This window comes from Haliotis rubra, unplaced genomic scaffold (genome assembly GCF_003918875.1).
Source record: "Haliotis rubra isolate DU_JTF1 unplaced genomic scaffold, ASM391887v1 Scf61, whole genome shotgun sequence".
NCBI classification, from domain to species: domain Eukaryota; kingdom Metazoa; phylum Mollusca; class Gastropoda; order Lepetellida; family Haliotidae; genus Haliotis; species Haliotis rubra.
The window spans coordinates 1,536,275-1,557,196 of record NW_025767313.1 but is presented as its reverse complement, the minus strand read 5'-3'; the positions used below and the strand labels follow the sequence as shown (position 1 = coordinate 1,557,196).

The 20,922-nt window shown below is 37.4% G+C and overlaps 1 protein-coding gene across 10 annotated transcripts in view; it reads left to right on the top strand.

Moving 5' to 3' along the window:
• LOC124255838 overlaps nt 1-20,922 on the top strand; it is a 149,511-nt gene that overhangs the window by 71,218 nt on the left and 57,371 nt on the right. For 9 of the 10 annotated variants that reach the window (XR_006892777.1, XM_046689784.1, XM_046689782.1 and 6 more), the window contains 3 exons: nt 10,294-10,329; nt 14,581-14,667; nt 16,146-16,310. Coding sequence is in view for 9 of the 10 variants with exons in the window: in XM_046689784.1 (XP_046545740.1) it covers nt 10,294-10,329; nt 14,581-14,667; nt 16,146-16,310 (288 nt within the window). In the remaining variant the exon portion in view is untranslated. The remainder of the gene's footprint in view (nt 1-10,293; nt 10,330-14,580; nt 14,668-16,145; nt 16,311-20,922) is intronic. The other variant, XM_046689780.1, reaches the window with a different exon arrangement.

Genomic DNA, 20,922 nt, shown 5'->3' with positions numbered 1-20,922 from the left:
ACACACATATTTCTGATGTTATGCACAGTTTGTGAATGGTAATGAAGAGCATGACACAAGTCATTTGTTTGCTGCAGTTCTACACATGTAATTACACATTGAATATTCAAGGTTGTATATTCACAACAATGGAAAAAGTATTTCAAAGCATATAGTCTCTTTTTCTCCTGTCTTTCTCTTGATATTCCAGCACATGATTTCTCAAAGTCAAGACATGCAGGTTGCTCAATGATCAACAAAGTTTGTCTTCTCAGTCTCAAGACATGCAGGTTGCTCAATGATCAACAAAGTTTGTCTTCTCAGTCTCAAGACATGCAGGTTACTCAATGATCAACAAAGTTTGTCTTCTCAGTCTCAAGACATGCAGGTTACTCAATGATCAACAAAGTTTGTCTTCTCAGTCTCAAGACATGTAGGTTACTCAATGATCAACAAAGTTTGTCTTCTCAGTCTCAAGACATGCAGGTTACTCAATGATCAACAAAGTTTGTCTTCTCAGTCTCAAGACATGCATGTTACTCAATGATCAACAAAGTTTGTCTTCTCAGTCTCAAGTCATGCAGGTTACTCAATGGAAAACATATCAGTCTTCACAGTCTCAAGACAATTATTGACTTATTGAAAATCTTCACCATAAACTTAAGCTAGTTTTCACATATGACACATGGTATTTTATCATTTAGCTGACAATTCCAGTTGTTATTTAAGTTACCTTGCATAAATATTTCAAATCACAAAACTGTCATTCCATGACCCAAAACCCCTTTTTTCACTTAGAAGACATTTTTTGAACTGTTCATAAGTAAATATATCAAAGAGAAAAATGAAATGGAAAAGTATCATTGCTGTATAAATGAGAGTTTCATATTCATTTGAATCTCTTCTCTCGTCAGATACAATCACATCAGATTCATCAGTTTACTTTAGCCAAACAATGGTACACAGAACTGAGCACGTTCTCTTTCTGTGAACCTCTGTTTATTTTCCCATCTTTGTCAGAAAGCAGACAATATACACAGTATTGTACCAAGAAAACATGCCCAAATTAACATTTGAATATTAACAATTTCCTTTTTCAAAAGCTTTGTTTCCAGTGCCAATTATTTCATGAATATCCCCCTGACAATGTCCTCCATGAGAAGCTGTTTATTCAGCACTTTCAATCAGAACCTCCACAGAAAACCAATAAGCTACATGGAAACGGTATTTGCTGTTTAAAAAGCGTGTCTTTGCCATTGCTTGTTTGTCACATTTGGAAGGACAGTAATGTCTTTGTCACATGCTAATTACCTCCCCTGTGAGACCTTGACATATGAAATAATATACACTTAGTTATAAAATATACCTGTGCCTGACAACCTGTCAGTCAAACTGAATCTTCAAAATTACCCTTTTTTGCACAGAAAAATATAATTACAATAGCACAAAACGGAGCACGATGGACATACTAGGCATGCTATTTCTGTCAGATAATGAGAGGTTTGAAGGTAACAACTGAAGTTCTTCAGTGTATCCCTTGCTGCAGATCAAGAGATGGGAAAACTCCGACCTTTTTCATGCTCTCTGAATCAATCAATTTCCCCTTCTCCCAAACCTAAGAATGGAATCCCCAGATAATTACAGTCTGTTGATTCAACACACCTATATCTAAATTTGGTTGCAATCAGTGCACTGTGGAAAACCAAGCCATTATATGATAGTGGTAATGTGGAGCCCCTGTTAGACATGAAGGATCTAATTGTTTACCATAGTTGCTCAGGACCCCTCAATGGCACTCACAGACTTGGCGCGCCAGACATCAGGCCATGTGCCCCATCTTGACGCACAGTCTTACGTCTGGACGGGAATGACTTTTATTAACTTTATTCCAACCTAAGTGCTCCTTGGTTTTTGGCTTGGACTTGATTGGTGAAAAGATTCATTTTTCGTATTTAGGGTGTTGTGGGGTATATTAGCTGAGGCGGTATACATCGGCATCCATTGCGGTCTCTTTTATACATTTCATTGGTCGATTAAATCAGGATGGAGGCAATGATAATGGATTGTGTTATGGCTTTTCTATTTGATTGTAGGTCACTTAGAGCCATATTATTGCTTTTGTAGACAGGTTTGATGTAAGTTGATCAGATTGGTAGAATTAATGTCCGTTGTGTAAGTCACCTTATGTGTCCAAGAGCTGTGAGTGAGTTTAGTTTTATGCCGCACTCAGCAATATTCCAGCTATATGGCGGCTCCAAGAGCTGTGAGATGTGATGGCTGAGATCTTCCGATTTCCCACTATTGCCTACCATCAATATTTTCTTCCTGTATCATTAAATAGTAGTTTTTTCCATGCACTGAATAAAATCTTTTTTGCCTTATGAGTATTAAGATGAAGTTTAAAAATATATTTTCTGCAATCATAAAAGCTTTATGAAGCAAACCCAGATGTATGTCTATGTCAGGGTCATACAAATACTAATGGAAATATCCTTACATTCTATATACCGGTAACTAGACCCTAAACACCATTTAGTGGCACTAACCAAATCATATTAATTTTGTTTTTAATCAGTGTTAAGTGTTCTAGATTTCTTAGACACGTACTGCCCTGACAGTGTCTGTCAGTGTTCAATTCGCACTAACTAGTGTTTCCGTGGTTCTAATCTAGGCATGAAACTGTGTGCATGAGGGTGATTTAACAAACTAATGATGAATGCTGTCAAGTGCTGGGGATGGCCAGTAGCAGGGCCAGGGAAGCTGACCCGTGACAGAGGAGCAGTTGGAGTAGAAATCCAGGACCAGTGGAGTAGGCACAATGGATGAAGCATGGCTTGATTGGGGAATGATTGGCCAGGATTTGGGGTTTAGGATTATTTTTCACTTTGCTGTGACTATTTGTGATTTCTTGCAACGTTGCTGTCAACTCCACAAACAAGCATGGCTCTGCAGTTGTGTGATTTAAAGTATCATTACTGGAGTCAGATCTTCACCTATCATTTTCTCAACATTTCAAACAACAATTTCAGATAAAATAACCCACGGCCTCGCTTCAAGTTGGGGAAAAATGTAAACAAAGTAAATATGTAGTGACATCAGTTAATTTCTTTGTGTTGTTGATGTTGTTAATAGCTCTATTTTAACAACTATCTGGTATTACCCTGTAAAGTTCATTTAAGTTGTGCAAAAAAGGTTGATAAAAAATGAAAGGAATATGGTCTCGTGGTGAGGGCATTACGTTCATATTTACTTGGTTATTTTTCAATTTGAAAAGTTACTATAAGGTAACTACCCAGTGTGTTCAGAATCGGGGCATCAGATCGACTTGAGGTAACTTAATCAGACTACCATTTTCAATGGTTGGCTGTACTTCATCTTAAGTAAATTTCAGAACTTTCATCAACCCAAACTTGCCTCATAACGTTCACGCAAGTCTTTTGTAAGATCCTATAAGATAGCCCATCCCCAGTGAACAAACTGATGTAGAGGAATGACATACTGCCATGGCTGTGTTAAACACCATCATCACAAGCCACTCAGGAGGAAAATGAATCGGTCAAAGTGGACATCATTTCCGTAAAATACGATTGGAAGCCAATGAAATACTGCCCATTAAAGGTATCTCGGTAGAGAAATTACTATAGATAATCAGCTATGCCAAGCCACACTACCAGTGATTGTTAATCTATCCAACCACATGTGTTACAAATAGACGCCAAAATTTGCTCAGTAATTTATATCCCCGGGAAGAATAATAGTTGTCTAATTGTTTCTTGGGTTTGGTTACAAACGTCTGGAATACAGACCTTACTGATTCTCAGCACGCACTGCCCAGTAGTTCATCCTGCTGCTGTGTCTTCCCTTGTTACTTGGAGCTCACTTTGCTTTGATTGGAATAGCTGCATCAGATGGAATTAAGTCCAGATTGTTTGTTAGTATTGGGCCACACTTGGACAAGCTAACACCTCTTGACCTTTGTGTTACTTTGGAGGCTAGACTGATGTGGAGTGGTTGGTTCGTTTGTAGTTGATGGAAATGCTTGGTGCTTGATGATCTTAAGTGTTGTGGTGTACAAATAAATATACGTTAAGGGCATGTATTTGGTGGATGTTTTCTGAATCTGATTGAAATGTTTCCTTTGTTGTCGGCTCATGTTTGTCATTGACATTTCAAGTTGTATCTTGAGATGTGGATGTATGCTAGATCTGTGCTAGATACACTCCTACTTAAGTTACTTCTTGCTAGTTTGGAATGTGAAAACTAGGGAAGTTACTTCTTGTATTGTATGGAACGTGAGAGTTGGGTTGGTTACATACTGCTTCATGTGGAGGATGTGAGAGGTGGGGAAGTTACTTCTTGCTTTGTATGGAACGTGAGAATTGGGTTGGTTACATACTGCTTCATATGGAGATGTGAGAGTTGGGGAAGTTACTTCTTGTTTTGTATGGAACGTGAGAATTGGGTTGGTTACATACTGCTTCATATGGAGATGTGAGAGTTGGGGAAGTTACTTCTTGTTTTGTATGGAACGCGGAGAGTTGGGTTGGTTACATACTGCTTCATATGGAGATGTGAGAGTTGGGGAAGTTACTTCTTGTTTTGTATGGAACATGAGAATTGGGTTGGTTACATACTGGAGATGTGAGAGTTGGGGAAGTTACTTCATATGGAGGATGTGAGAGTTGGGGAAGTTACTTCTTGTTTTGTAAGGAACATGAGAATTGGGTTGGTTACATACTGCTTCATATGGAGGATGTGAGAGTTGGGGAAGTTACTTCTTGTTTTGTAAGGAACATGAGAATTGGGTTGGTTACATACTGCTTCATATGGAGATGTGAGAGTTGGGGAAGTTACTTCTTGTTTTGTATGGAACGTGAGAATTGGGTTGGTTACATACTGCTTCATATGGAGATGTGAGAGTTGGGGAAGTTACTTTTGTTTTGTATTGTGAAGGGTTGGTTACATACTGCTTCATATGGAGATGTGAGAGTTGGGAAGTTACTTCTTGTTTTGTAAGGAACATTGGTTTGGTTACATACTGCTTCATATGGAGATGTGAGAGTTGGGGAAGTTACTTCTTGTTTTGTATGGAACGTGAGAATTGGGTTGGTTACATACTGCTTCATATGGAGATGTGAGAGTTGGGGAAGTTACTTCTTGTTTTGTATGGAACGTGAGAGTTGGGTTGGTTACATACTGCTTCATATGGAGGATGTGAGAGGTGGGGAAGTTACTTCTTGTTTTGTATGGAACGTGAGAATTGGGTTGGTTACATACTGCTTCATATGGAGGATGTGAGAGTTGGGGAAGTTACTTCTTGTTTTGTATGGAACGTGAGAATTGGGTTGGTTACATACTGCTTCATATGGAGATGTGAGAGTTGGGGAAGTTACTTCTTGTTTTGTATGGAACGTGAGAATTGGGTTGGTTACATACTGCTTCGTATGGAGGATGTGAGAGTTGGGGAAGTTACTTCTTGTTTTGTAAGGAACGTGAAAATTGGGTTGGTTACATACTGCTTCATATGGAGCATTAAAAGGGCCATTACATCCTGCACCGTATTTGAAAATATTGAACAAGGGTAGTTATTTCTTGATTTGTATGAAATGTGTCTGTTGAGGTAGTTACAACTTCCCTCAGTTTTGGTTTTGTGTCATCATCTTGGTCAGGAAACAATAGATTCATTTTTCTTGACTCCATCAAGAATGATTGTGTATGTATATACATGCCTTATGGAAAAGAGATTTCTTGCAAACTACAGATATTTCTTTCTGTAGAATGAACACTGGTTACAGTATGTGTTTGGTATAATGATATATCAGTGTAGTCATCTTCCCAAACAGACCTACCCATGGCAGAACATTTTGAACAGACTGAATGTTGTCTTTGCTGTATTGTTTCCATGCTGAATTTTGACACATGTCTTGAGGGTATCCAGTTGGTTGACTTGAGTCAACTCCTCTCTACCCATCATCAACCAGTTAGCAGGTTAATCTTCAGACTTAATCTATTGAATAACCACAGAGTTCTTCTAAAAAATGTCAAAATATTGGTTCGGTGTTCCAATTACAGAATGTAAATACATTTATCTCAAATTCTGTCTGCATGAAGAGATTGATTGTGCAAAAAAAAATGGTTGGCCATTTGCTTCAGAATAGAATAGAATGGAATCAATACACTTTATCTTAAGGACATGAAGTTTGAAGAAAAACAAACATTTTAAGTGTGTTTTTAATGAATATAGTTTTTTCAGTTTTGCCCGAAGATCTTCAACTGAATCAATATATATTGGAATTTTGTTTTTTAAATCAAAACTAGCTATTTAAATTCTCCTTCTGTTAAATTTTATTGTGAAAAACATGTTCAGGGCCCCATTTCACAAAGCATTACTAAAGCTGTGAAGATAGGAACTCCCTTGTGCAAACTAAGACTTTGGAAAGTTGTAATGGTGAGATAAGGAGCAAGAATTGTATCAAATATAGGTCATGGTGCAACTTCATGTATATTTCAAAGGTAAGGCTTGATATTTTTCCAAAAACAAAAACAATTGAACTGTTTATTAATCTGAGAAATAAGCTACTGACCTAACCTAAGGCCACCATGAGAGAATTATAAGATTTTCATCCCAATCTGCTTTGCTACCAGAATTGCTCACATTGTTTTATTGTCACCAGTTACTTACAGAAAATCACAGTGGTTTGCTCCCATTTAATTTCTTGATGGATCATGATGTTGATCACTGGATTGTCTGGTCCAGACTCGATTATTTACAGACTGCCACCATATAGCTGGAATATTGCTGAGTGTGGCGTAAAATTGAACTCACTCACTCACTCACGCCATATAGCTGGAATATTGCTTAGTGCGGGGTAAACCAAAACTAACTCACTCACTCACTCACTCCATGGACAATACTGTGTTACGAAACATTCATGTTTAATATCAGTCAACAGTTAATGTACACAAATGCCCTGAACAATTTCTTCAAAATTAAACAATAATACCTAATAAAGTCTGCATGACAATCTGATAATTATTTTTACCATAACTAATTAAAACAAAGCAGAAACAGCACTATGTGAATGAAATATGGAGGCAGTACACCAAAATACCTCAAACAAACTCCCAATTTGATTTTGACAGATGGTTGCCTTGGGCTTGTCTGTTGCGGACACAACATCACTCTCCTTGGTCAGTTTCACAGTGATGCAGCGTTATTCACATCAGTATTCCTTTTGATCAACTATTCTATAAACTATGGATACGATTACACCAAACAAAAAAGTAACCTAGATGAAAGGAAGCACAAGAACCACTGATATAAGTATCAGTTGTGGCTGATGGGGTGTCAGATTCATGCTAATGTCATCTACACCTGGCTGTGTTGTGTTCATGTCCACCTTAGGTGGATGTTAGGAAGGCTGCATACTAGGATTAAGCGAGGCAGTAGGTTCACATTTGTTTCAGATGTGTGTATGCCAATTCTCTCATCTTTTCTGAGCTTTTGACTTGTTGTTCGAAAAGATTTCGATGGAATTTGTCTCCATCGTTTCCAAATTTTCTTCTCATGAATATTTTGGGGTTAGCTCTTTTTAAACATATTTCATCCCTGTAAATGCAGTCAACTACTGCTGGTTGCAGACAAGCTCCCTGAGACAAGAGGAGACTGTCATTGTAGGGTGGAGAAATTGACAGGAGGGAAGATATTCAAAATGGAATATTTTGCAACTGTGTGTGTGTGTTATTAATAAAAGCAAATTCACATCTTTGGTCAAGAAGCACAGCCCATATTTTGGTTATGAAAACAATTGACATACATTTGAGATGGTGCATCCAGCGAGGGATTAATATGTCACCTTGCCCTCTGCTTCATCAATTATAAACTGATTGCTACATTAGAAGGAGACACTGTTATGTTATACCATGTACACAAGTCAAGTTTTCCATGTGAAAGAGGGGCAGTGGGGTAGCCTAGCTAGTAGTTAAAGAGTTCGCTTGTCACGGCTAAGACCTGGGGTTTGATTACCTAGATGGGTACAATGTGTAAAGCCAATTTCCAGCGTCCCCTGCCGTGATATTGTTAGAATATTGCTAAAAGCAGCATAAAAATATACTCACTCACTCCATGTGAAAGAAGTAGATCTGAGGCCATTAAAGACTTCTGTTGTCATTCTAGTATAGCATGTTATCATTTGAAACAGAAAGAAAATAATGAATGGTTGTACATAATCGAATGATTTAATTCTGTTCCTGCTTTCTTCTGTCATAATATGCTTTGTTGTCTTTCAGTCTAAAACTGAAAATCTAGTTTGCTCTGTATGCACATTCACTAGTCATAAGTTAAGCAACTTCAGAACGTTGGTAAATTTCACATCAGCTGAAGATTTTGATATTGTAAAAGAATTTATATATAGACAAAAACGTGTGAAGTACAATTTCACCAGATTGTTTGATGTTTAAATCTGATGTCATACAAGCATGGGTCATTGTTGCTTTTGGTGGTCACATCTGACATTTGCTGCAATTTGTCATCACTGAATATATGCCCAAGACATAAAGTCTATAAATATAGATTGAAATATAGACACAACTGTTGCTTTACTTATGACCAACAGTATATCATTTGTTGCTGTATTTTAGTTGCTGTGTTTGTATTTATGTAGTCATTTTCCTATATTGTTTGTGATGTCATTTGTAGTATTATTTATATCTGTAGTTGATTCTGTTAAGAGCGGTACATTGTGTATCTAACATATCTGTAGTTGATTCTGTTAAGAAAGGTACATTGTGTATCTAACATGCTTTAAGTCTCATGAAACATATCACTGATTATGACTTAAGTTTAATTTTTTTAAAGAAAACTTCTTTGTAAAGCTTTTGTTAATTTTTTGTTGCATGTTATAAGATTATTCACTTATTTAGCAGATGCGTTTTTGTAATATTTGAGATTTTTATGAATGGACATTTGTCTGGAGAGAAAGGTATAGATGCAGTGAGATGTAAGAAGAAAGTAGAGTGGAAGGGATGAAGTAATTACAGTCTTCATCTTCTGTAGACAAGTGATTACTACCGGAGTCAGTTGGTTGGTTTGGGGCACTAGGGTAGACTAGTGGTTGAAGCATTGGCTTCTAATGTCGAAGACCAAGGTTCAATTCCCCACACGGGTTCAGTGTGTGAAGCCCATTACTGGTGTGCCCTGTCGTGATATTGCTATAATATTGCTCAAAGTGGCATGAAAATCATACTCACTCACTCAGAGCCAACAGTTTCATTTTGTTGGTTTCAAATCCTGCTGCAGAATCTATACACATGGAAGACCAAACTGTTTTATTCCTGTTTGTTTTGCAATTTTTTAAGCTAAGATTTCAGTTGAATATATTCCATAAGAAAAAACTTCTGAATAAATCTAACACTGATAACATAGAATTTATGTTTTCTGTTTGCAAATTCCTGTTTGCAAAAAGTCTGTTAATGATATTTTCCTCAGTGCTGAGAAGGACAACTACACAATTGGAACATTTTGAGAGGCATGTTTCAAATAAATTTCAGTGTGCCGTGTACAAAGCAATCTTGCTGCTAAGGTGATAGTAACTCCCATGCCTAAATATAGACTATTGACAGTTGTAGCGCTATGGTTACTTTGTACAACATCACTCTAGATTTGACTATCTCTGCATCAGCTTAAACCAGTGCGGTAAAACCTGTCCAGGTCTAGCTGAAATAATTACCGTTGTGGAAGCCAAAGACAGTTTTGCTGCATATAAAGTATTCAAGAATCTCTCGGATCAGAAATATTATTGAAGAATGCAGTATACATTTACACATGTACACATATCACATGTAGTTTTTTCACTTTCTTTTTGTTGTTGGTTAATGTCGGTAAGCTCAGTTATTTTGCTTTATTATTTACCTTTAAATAAATATCAATAAGACATATATTTAATCTGCTAATAGTCATTAATTTACCTGAGTCTGTTTGTGGAAAGTTTACCAGAATAATACCATTTCTAGTCATAGTTCCTTAATAAAGGCTTTTGAAGAGAATTTTCAAATTCATTTTTAAAAACATTTTTGTAACCTTGTGTTATTTGTCACTGTCATGCTGATAGAGTTTTTGTGGAGCAGATGTATGAAGTTTATTTCGATGCATAGACTTTGTTAACTCCATCCTTCATAATTTTCGTGCTGTTAAAATAGGAGAGCAGAATAACATCCCTGTCCTGTGTGTGCCGTGTGAAGCACGTTTGTCATGTCCATCGATTGTAGTGCTTTTGTTGCTTACTGTTTGATTAATGGTGTCAACTTCATCTTCAGACCTTGGGCAGTTTGCATTTTGGTGAAAAATATCAGGTATTTTGAAAACCCCACCATTGTTCTGTATTTTTCTAATTTCCTTTGTCTATGTTTTCCATGTGTCTTGCTACAATTGCCAGATCAACAGTTTGCTATTCGTGTCATGTATATGTGTCTCTGTTATCACATCCTGCAAAATGTATTTTATATCATGCAATTACAATGTATCACATACAATACTCGTTTCCTTTCTTCATGAATGATTGTAAATTTGATCATGTATTTTTCAAAATTTTATTAAAATTTTAGCTATGTTTTGAAATATATCTGGATGTACATAATATCACCTGTTACATGTTCATGACAAATTGTATGAACTATATTCAAATGAGAGACATTTCTTTGATAATTTTGTATTTAATTTAAAATATTTTGGATGACATTGGATTCTGTCTCTGGACCACAGTAAAACACATTCTCATGATAATTGAATGCTCTGTGAATATTCATAATGTGAATTGAATGCTCTGTGAATATTCATAATATCTTTCTTTGTTTCCTAATAAATAGCTTAACACTGTAGATGAACTTAATGAAGTTAAGGTAAAATATGAAACTATTACTGTGCCAAATATCCACTGAACTGTAAAAGTTGAAGAATGAGATGCTCTAGCTGCATCTGTTAGTCTGACATTTTCACCATACAGGTCACCGTTTGTCTCCATCTCATGACTTCATGTGAAATAATTCATCTTGTCTTGGCCTACACTTTTCAAGATATCACTGAAACTCATGAAAATAAAATCATTATCATCCTTGTCAATTTCTTCATGAAAAGGCATTGGAACATTCTTGAAAATTCTTCATGTGCACATCGACCTATTTTAAAAGTGAAATTTTTCAAAGCAACAAACAGTTCAATGGATAATTTGTTTTGAAACACACTTTCTTTCATTGCTTCAATCACATTCAACTTAAATGAAACCATTTGCAAGCTCTTATTACGAAGTTGATTTTCTTCCCAATCCGTTAATCATTGGTTCAGTCAAAGCCAGTTTTCTGCACTGTTTGAGATGATTGAATGCATTATGTGTGTGTAGTGTTGTTGATGTTGCAAGGATGTGACACAGGTTGTTGAGGATGATGACTCAGGGAAACAACACCAGGTGTTGGAGAACTCACAAAGAAAGCACAATTGCAGGATGTCAATCTGACCACTAGCGTGGCCACAATGGCTGCTGTATATGGATTTCTTTGGTGATCCCTTTAAGTCTGTCAGTTTATACTATTGCCACTTTGGGCATGTGACTGTTGGAGAGAACTCTCAGCTGAGTCATGCCTGATTAAATCCTTAATCTTAATGTTGGATAGTCAATTCATGATAATTGCATTTCCATGCTGAGGTTGCAGGCCACATTGTGAAGCTCTATAGTAATAATAAACATGTTCACTTGATTTGTCACTCAGTAATGGTTGCAATCTGCAAGCTGTGATAGGTGTAGTTTTTTCTTGTTTTGTTTTCCTGGAAAGGATTATGGTGCTGAAGATAATTTCAATAAAAATTCATCTTAGACATCTTTTGAGAGGAAGTGTATTTACTTAGGTAACTTTTTTGTATGTGTCATATGAATTCCATATCAGTTACTGTAATGGCTATAAACCGCAGGCTGCCTTTTTAGGATATACAAGCACCTGTTCAATGATTAAAGTTCATCTATGGGCAATGTAAGACCATTAGTTGGGATTGTAGGCTTTGAAGTTTATTTAAAAAGTGAAATTGAATTCAGGGCTGTTAGTTCACTTCACACAAAATATCAATTGTTTGCTGATTGTCACAATAGCTGTAGGTGATGTTGTAAGACGTCAAGGCTGTAGCTGTATTGTTACAGAATGCAGAGAGGGACCACACTGTACCATTAGTGTAAATTGATCAATGATAAGTCTCATTATGGAAACAGCTACAGGTGGTATTAAGTCAAGTGATATTTGATTACCACTGGAATTAGATCTTGAACCTAGAATTGCAATGTTGTTTTGACAGAATAAACTAACTTTGAAGCAAACTAAGTGCCAGAATTACAAGGTGGTCACGGAGATGCTGGCAGATAGCACACAACTCCAGGGAACAAGGACAATGCACTAGGAGAGTTCTGAAATTATTTTCTTAACAGTTAACCAGCATTTACCCTTTCCTTCAACCATAATTTGTTGTCGAAAGAATACATCAAAGAATCAGATGACTGCTGCAATTGTAAAGAATATTTGTTTGCTCCACCAAGAACAATTATTACTGAGAAAGGTCACATTTTCTAGATAAATGAAGAAATATGGACCTCATTTGCAGTCTTCCTGTTAATTTGCAACCCGAAAGCAATTTCAAAATTGATCAACTAGGTACATGAAAAACAAAGATTTATACGTGAAAACAGCTTTCTGCAGAATGAATCGCACCTGCTTGACCAGTTTGGTTTTGGGCAATGCAATTGACAAATGTGTCATTATCCCATTAGAGTTTCACTTTTAGCCAATTTACCTCCTGCTTCAAGAGTTCCTCAGTAAAAACACAAATGCACCTGCAATTACTGGGAATAATTTAAGGCTTTTGCAGGAAAACAATAATCAACATTGTTGCTCTGGTGGGTTAGAAATATATGGTTGTGATGTGCAGTTGGCATGGTAGAAGGCTGCATGATTGATTATCACGTTAGTCTGTCCCCCCTGCACAGCGTAATTGACATCCTGTGTGCAGTTGTCAATCACATGCATGTCAATCAGCAGGGTGTAAAACTGACTTCACATTTTTTACATAGAAGTTTAATGCTTTAATTTTTAAAAAGCTTTAAAAACATTGGTATTTTGTGTTTACTGATCTTCAATTATTCATGAAATAATTATTGAGTTTGAGATGTAAATAAGATTTGAGTGTGAATGAAAGTGTATGCAACTCTAATGTTAAAGAACTGACCCAGTCTGCATAGTTCTATGTCAATGCTGGAACTTTGGCCGGAATGCCATCAAATTGCATCAAAATTTCATTCCAGATTCAAATTTTGATGGAATATTTATGTGTTGACAAGAACCAAAAATAATAGAAACAACATGTCAATGATTTGATAATTTATACTGAATCCAGACACTTTGCCAAAGGTATGTTAAGGTTTCACGAAAAACACGGTTTCCTGAAAGTTTCATGTTGATTATGCCAAAAAAATTGAATGATGTGTGATTATTTCGGCTGAAGTGTTTTGATGATGTTTTCAGTGAATTATTTACACACAGTTAATCTTTGCTACTACTTTCTTCCATTTTTCAGTCATTGTTTGACAAGCAGTGTAATTGCAGCTTGAGCTCGTTCATCATTAACCGTCGCTGTTAACAACGCCATCATCCATTCCACACTTGGGAATTTGTATCACATTATTGAAATTAAACTCCAACTTAACTTCACAATGCTTCCTGAGTAGGAAAGTGTCATAAATTTGACATAAAGTTTCAATTATATTTTCCTTTCCACTTTTTTACATATAATCTCATTCAAATTTGATCTTTCACTATGATTTTATACTCTCTCCATCAAAATCTGACATTTTCCATTGGAAGATGCATCGCTTGAACTTTCAAATCAACCAATCAGCATTGGAACTTCAAAATTCTATGAATGAGTGAATAAATCATGTGGCAATTCATATCTGATTGCTTTGTCGCAAATCTGAATTATAAAGGCAGTTCTTAATGGAGAATATTTAAGGCTGTACTATATATATAATGTTGTGGGTAATATGTACATATGTTGTCATTTCTCATGGCACAGACAAGCAAATGGTTTACTACACATTTGTTTTCTGTATTAGTTTTCTTTCTATTACAATTTCCAATCTGAAGTTTCAAAGAAAAGAAGCCAAATTGTTTTTTACATCTGAGTGAATCAAGAATCAAAAGTTTCCTTCATTTTGATTGGAGGGTCAAAGTTGACTCAAGGTACCCCTGATGTGCCTTTTGATGGATTGTTTGTCAGGTCTGGAAGGAGAGATGTATCGAATGTGATCTGAATTTAATGAGATTGCATGTGATAATGATTTTAACTAACCACAGCTTCCTCCATGAAAGGACATTTCCTGACCCCGAATGTTACCAACAGTGATGAATCTTATTTCCTTCCAGGCTACAGCAGTGAAGACCTTCTTTTTGTAACATTTGATTGCTTCCTTCCAGTAGCTGGGCCTTGAAGGCAGTGAACCCACCTTCACACCGTACCCAACTGTGTCTGTTTGATGGCTTCTAACTGACTCACTTTGATCCCCATTCCAGGCCCCTGAAGGGGAAAACCAGCCCAGCACCGACGTGGATCTGTTTGTGTCTACTGAGAAGATCATGGTACTGAACACCGATCTGCAGGTCAGTTCGTTCTACCGACTCATGGGGATTTGGAGGGAAGATTCCATCCCCAGAAAGCCTTTCTTGCATTAAAATGCTCAATGGACTGGGTTGTCACACTCAACGATGTTGCAGCCAAACAAGTGACGTTGTGAGGCATGATTGTGCGTCATCTTACCCTGACAACGTCACTTGTTTGGCTGCGATGTTGTTGAGTGTGACATTCAGCAGCACATATGTAGATAGATAGGTCAGTCCTTACTGTCATGAACTCATATGATCAACAGATCATTCGTTTATGCTCTTACTCTGAATCACTGGTTTACAGGGTTTAGACAACAAAACTGACATGTCCAGGATGGATAACTAAATTTGCTGACCCACATGTCCTCACCCTTGTCACATGCACAACATGAATATGCTTGGAAGTTTGAACACCAGTATACCATGGTATGACAGTTATCACTGACTGATTGACAGAACCTCCTGTCAACAGTAACCAATTTTACAGAACTGATGACATAAGCTATTATCTCTTTCCTTGAGGACAATACAAGCATCACCTTCCAAAATACTTAATGTAATGAAGGCATATTTGGATGGGTTTTGTATGTATTTTACTGAAAGACTCCCAAATTGAAAGTTCACTGCCATGTAATTTGTAAGTGCTGCAAACTATGAGCAAAACAAAACCTGAAGGAGGAAGGATTGGCCATTACCTGAAATCTGTGGAAGTATGTTCTTTTGGCTTAATTTCCCACAAGCAATTATTGTTCTTCTTTATAATGGCTTCAAATATCCTGGCCATTTTCCAGACCCAGTTCAGCCTTCTGCAGCAATTTCCTATAAAACATATCGCTGACAATCATGTAATTTGCTCTCTCTTTTTGCACACTGCAAGGTTTCCTATAGAGTTGTTGTAATTGTCACCAAGTCATTTAGCCCCTGTAACAGAAGCCCTGCAGCCATGTAAACCAACACCCTTGTTTACTGCAGGAAGTGTCTATCTGTGTACTGAGAAAGGGGGACACAATCACTGGGATTGTGCTCGATGGTCTATAATCGTCCTGAAACCCTATTCTTCTATCGGGAGACCTCTGTACTGTCCTGACAGTTTTCACACGCCTTGTCTGACATTTCCACATTACTGTCACCAATTACTTCCAAAGTAACATGTTTTGTGATATATTGCCCTTAACTTGACGTGGCTGGTAGATTAGTAGATGCTGAATGTCTTGTTAGCTTCTGAGACGAGAAAATGAAATGGGGTTAGATGTAGCATTGTTTAGCATGAAATTACAGCCTGATTTTTCAGAATGTTGATTAAAGAAAATGAGGTCATTATGACAAAGTTTATAACATTAAAACCTATTATGATAACAATAAGCAAAGGAAATGATCAAAAAAGGTATGATTAGGATTGAACAGGTGATTGCTTATGGTGAACAATGACTTTCAAATAATCATTACTGGTCTTAAGATCATGTTATGTTCTCCAGGAAATTATGATGGACCACTCGTTAAGAACAATATCCTATATTGCGGATATCGGTGATATTCTGGTGATAATGGCACGACGTCGCCTCATCACAAGCCCTGATTCCGAATCTCTACGTAGAAGACGACAGGCAAAGATTCTGTGTCATGTCTTCGAGTCGGACGAGGTAAGTGCTCATCAAATTAGTCCCATTTGCTAGAGAAGTGACACCCCGTTCCAGTGCATGCCAATATTAGGTCTTCACTGATGGACCTGGACTCGTTCAGAGGAGATGCTCACATGGTCAGCATCACATCCTCCAGCCCTGGAAGAAATCTCCCAGTTTATGATCTTCTGTTCATTACCTTTGGCCATGATAAACTTATGAGATTGTCCTCTCCATCTGCCCCATTGCCAAACCACCCATCTCATTCAATTTTACAGGCCAATGGCGGCCATTCATAAATACATGAACCTCTCTGCTCTCATCAACATTCTAGACTTAACTCACTTCTGAAATACAAAGTTTGTACGTAAATGAGTTACATGATTAAATTTATTGTGGCCTGAAAATTCTCTGTTACCTGTTCAAGGGGTCCTTTCAGATATGTAATTTTGAAATTTTAGATAGTGGAAGTGCTTTCATTCAAGTAATTGAAACTATATGTTAGATCTTTGTTCTTCCAGCTTAATTTCTAACACTTTTTTTCCTGCATTTACCTTTACAAAGATGGATCTATTCAAGTACCTGTTATTCTTTGGTACTGAGAATCTGCTTAATGCTGTTTGTGCCCTGTCTGTGAATGGTTTGAACTTCTTCCACAGATTTTCTTCTGCTGTTTCTGGTACATCTTCTTTTCAGCAAATACAGGTTCTGAATTAAAAGAACCAAACATAAAAGATGTCAGTACATGAAATTCCTGCACACAGGGCCAGCAACTCCTGAAGCTGAATATGGCTTTAACATTTATACCAATTAGGACTGTTTCCAAATGCTTTCTGTTGCTTTTTCTATTCTGTTTTATATCTCTTTGGCTCCACATTAAATGATTACCATGTACTTTTTTCAGTATTTATATTTTATGCTCATTTCATGATTATGCCAAGAGGGTTGATTAGTTCATCGGTTCAGTATAAGAACAGCCTGTCATTCCAATACTTACTTTGTGCATAGTGCAAGGATTATCAAACACATCACTAATAAATATGTTTAATTATTTGAAAATAATGCTTTGAAAGGCCATGTACTGCAGCAAAGAGACTTGAATGATCATTGACCAGGACCAAAGTGTCTCTCCGTGACATTTTCTTGTACACGATTCATTTGAAGCTCTTTGCTGGCGCAAGGATTACATCAAATGCTGGGCTGTTTTCGTCTCATACCAACTTCACAGAACGTGTGATATGCCTTCCCAAATCTTTGTATTGGTGGCAGGGGATTTCTGGCATGTGCTTCTTCAGATCAAGTTGACCTGGAAACTCAGTTAATCCTGCACCTTTACCACAGCTTAACATTGGTCTTTGAGTGCTGACTTGTAGGTAACACAACAATGGGGAATCAGTGTGGTTAGAGATGAGGAAATAGGCTCTCCCAGTCCCAGGTATCACCATGTGTCCAGTCATGACCTCTGGGGAAGGATTCTGCAGCCTAATGGGACACAAATACCCACTGTGTATGGAATAATCAGTGTTGTGGGGACAGTGTATGGTGAAGCTGATAGGGCTGATGGTACTTATCTATGCTCATACTGTCAACCACTACATGGTCCAGGATGGATTTCCTACAGGATAACATGTAACTTGACTATTGCTGATAGAGATGCAAAGCAAAATTAATTAATAAGTTTAAATATTCTCCAGTCAACCAAACTGTTGCTTGCCATGACTGGACATGCCATGTGTTCAGATGGGTCTGTTGGATTGGCATTTGTTGTATAGAGAAACATAGGTTGAAGTTGCTTGGATGTTGATTCATTTCATCGCAATAACTGGAGGAGGAACAGGTGGCCAAGTGGTCTTTCATGTGGCACACTTTGTGTCCCTTATGCATGCCAGGATCTTTTGATCATGGACTGAAATTCCCGGAGGTATAGTATGACCAGAAACTATTGAGAATTTTAGGAATATGTTTAATTGGATTTCTAGCATAATTAACCTTGACCAGCTATCAAGTGCTTGGTTTCATTCAAGAGTGACAACTTCGTTCATCCTTTTTCATTAGTTTGTGAAGAGTTATCCCCCTTTGCTTACTTGCTAGCAGACGACATTTTCAGTGATCCTCAGTATAGATGATTTAGAGAAGAGGAAGTTGATTTTAGAGTATTATAAAACAAGGACATCAGATCAGCTAAAGTGATTTACAGGTATCCCTTTGTCCACTGTTTATCGTGTTTTGAAAAATATTGCAAATGGATATGGCATTGAGCACCAGGGAGCCGCAGGTAAGCCCAGAAAATTGTCGGTGACAGGAGGCGGCTTGGTATTCTTGTTTCTAAATACAAACGAAGGAGTTTAGAAAATTTAAGGCTGGATCTGATTGATAGAGGAACTGTGGCTGTCTGTAAGGAGACAATTAGAACTGAGCTGCTGCAGTGGGTTGGCAGAAAAGTCGAGGAATTCCATCACCGATCATGAAACCTGAACAAAAGGAGCGAAGGTTGAACTGGTGCTTACAGCATAGAAATTTTAACTGGGACAATGTGATTTTCGAGGAATTCCATCACCAATCATGAAACCTGAACAAAAGGAGCGAAGGTTGAACTGGTGCTTACAGCATAGAGATTTTAACTGGGACAATGTGATTTTCTCAGATGAAAGTTCTGTGTGGCTGCTTCCTAATACACTGAAATTCTGGACCAAACAAACTGAAAAACCTTTGTATCAGCGCCCAAAGTACAGTCCATAATTTAACGTGTGGGGTGGCATATATGTGTTAGGGGCAACGCCCCTCTGTGTATTTGAAGGGAATATGAACAGTGAGCGGTACACAGATATCTCAAGGGACATTTACTTCCATCTGCTCACGTGTTCTATGGATATTTTTGGATTTGTCAGCAGGACAATGACCCAAAACATCGTTCAAAGCATTCACAGGCCTGGTTTCGGACCCAAAATATGACATTATTAGATTGGCCAAGCTATAGCCCTGACCTAAATCCAATAGAAAATGTTTGGGGACTTATGAAGGAAAGTGTCAATAAGAAAAATCTGACAAATATTACTGAAATGAAAGAAGAGGTGTTCCGATATTGGGACAGCATGGACCACGACTTTCTAACTTCTTTGATCAGTAGTATGCCCCGCCGCATTGAATCCTGCATTGCTGCCCATGGTGACTTGACAAAATACTAACTGTTCACCTGTCTTTGAATCTGGAGTTATGTTCTGCTAATATTCACATTTAATACGTGAGGAATGAGTGAAAAAAATAAAATATTTTACAATCTTAAATTCTCAATAATTTCTGGTTGTACTGTATCTCCTGTGTTCACCACTGTGTTGTACAAAGCAAGAGAATAACCTGAGACCTGTGTTACTTCAGCCTCTTTCCCTCATCAAGTTCAACACCTGTCATCGTATCACACTTACGTAGATCGATGCCATGCTGTTGATCACTGGATTGTCTGGTCCAGACTCAATTATTTACAGACTGCTGCCATATAGCTGGAATATTGCTGTGTGAGGTGTAAAACTAAACTTACTCACTCACATCAAGTTCATATGTCCTTGATGTAACTGAAATATTGTTTCAGTGTTACACCTAACTCAAACGCTCACAAGAATTATAATGTGTTATTTTAAATGTATATGCAGTGTATGAAATAATGCCCGAGACGGGCTAGATTTCTGTCGGACGGTCTAATTTTACAGCTAGCCAGCCCGAAGGACGGTGAATTTTTTTTTCAGATAACGTGTCCACTAGCACTGTCTGTTTAATATTTAAGAAGGACTGGTTAAATCTCTTCTGGGCTGGTAACTTACCAGCCCAGATGTCTGGCTGGGTTTTTGGCTTATTTCACACACTGGTATATTATAATAAGCACAAATGAACTGTTTCATACTCTTTTTGATTCTGTATATTTCATATCTCTAAATTAATGTTTTTTCAAGGAAGCCATCTTGTAAGATGTTTCCATGTGAACTCAACTCTTCCCATCACTTCTTCTACATTTTATCAATAACAAAGCATATGCCCATGACAGAGACATTGCTCCAAGCACATGTGACTAGTTTGGACAAATGAAATAACTACTAGATAAAAAAGATGGTCTTTATTTGAAGCATCTCTTCAATTGCTTTATATTAACGTAGATGTGTAATTGTTATGACTTAGAAATAATACATGTCCATCCTTTATGTGTCTGAAAATGATTATATCTCCAGATGTCTTACCCTTTATTTCACGAGTGAGCAGATACCACTTGCTGCCTCATCAGGTCGTTGTGCCCATTTGTTGAGAAGATGCTGTGCTGCTAGCTTCTCTTGGTGCAGTATCCGGCTATGTGTCCCTATGTTGCAGGAGCATTAGTGTGTACACAGCATGGGTCTGAAGGAGATGCGGGCCCCGCTGTTGATGTAGATGTACTAATACAGCACCACTCTTGGTTTAAAGTACAAGAGTTATATGGCTGCTGTTAAAAAAGTTTTCAAAGCTGTCCATCAGATATCATCATGACAAGTCCATCATGAGAGTTGATAAATCATGTGGCTAATATTTTTGGTGATGGCGGTAGTTTATGCTATTTGATAGACACGGTTGTCAGAACTAATTAGTTTGTCATTTATACATTGGGAAGATA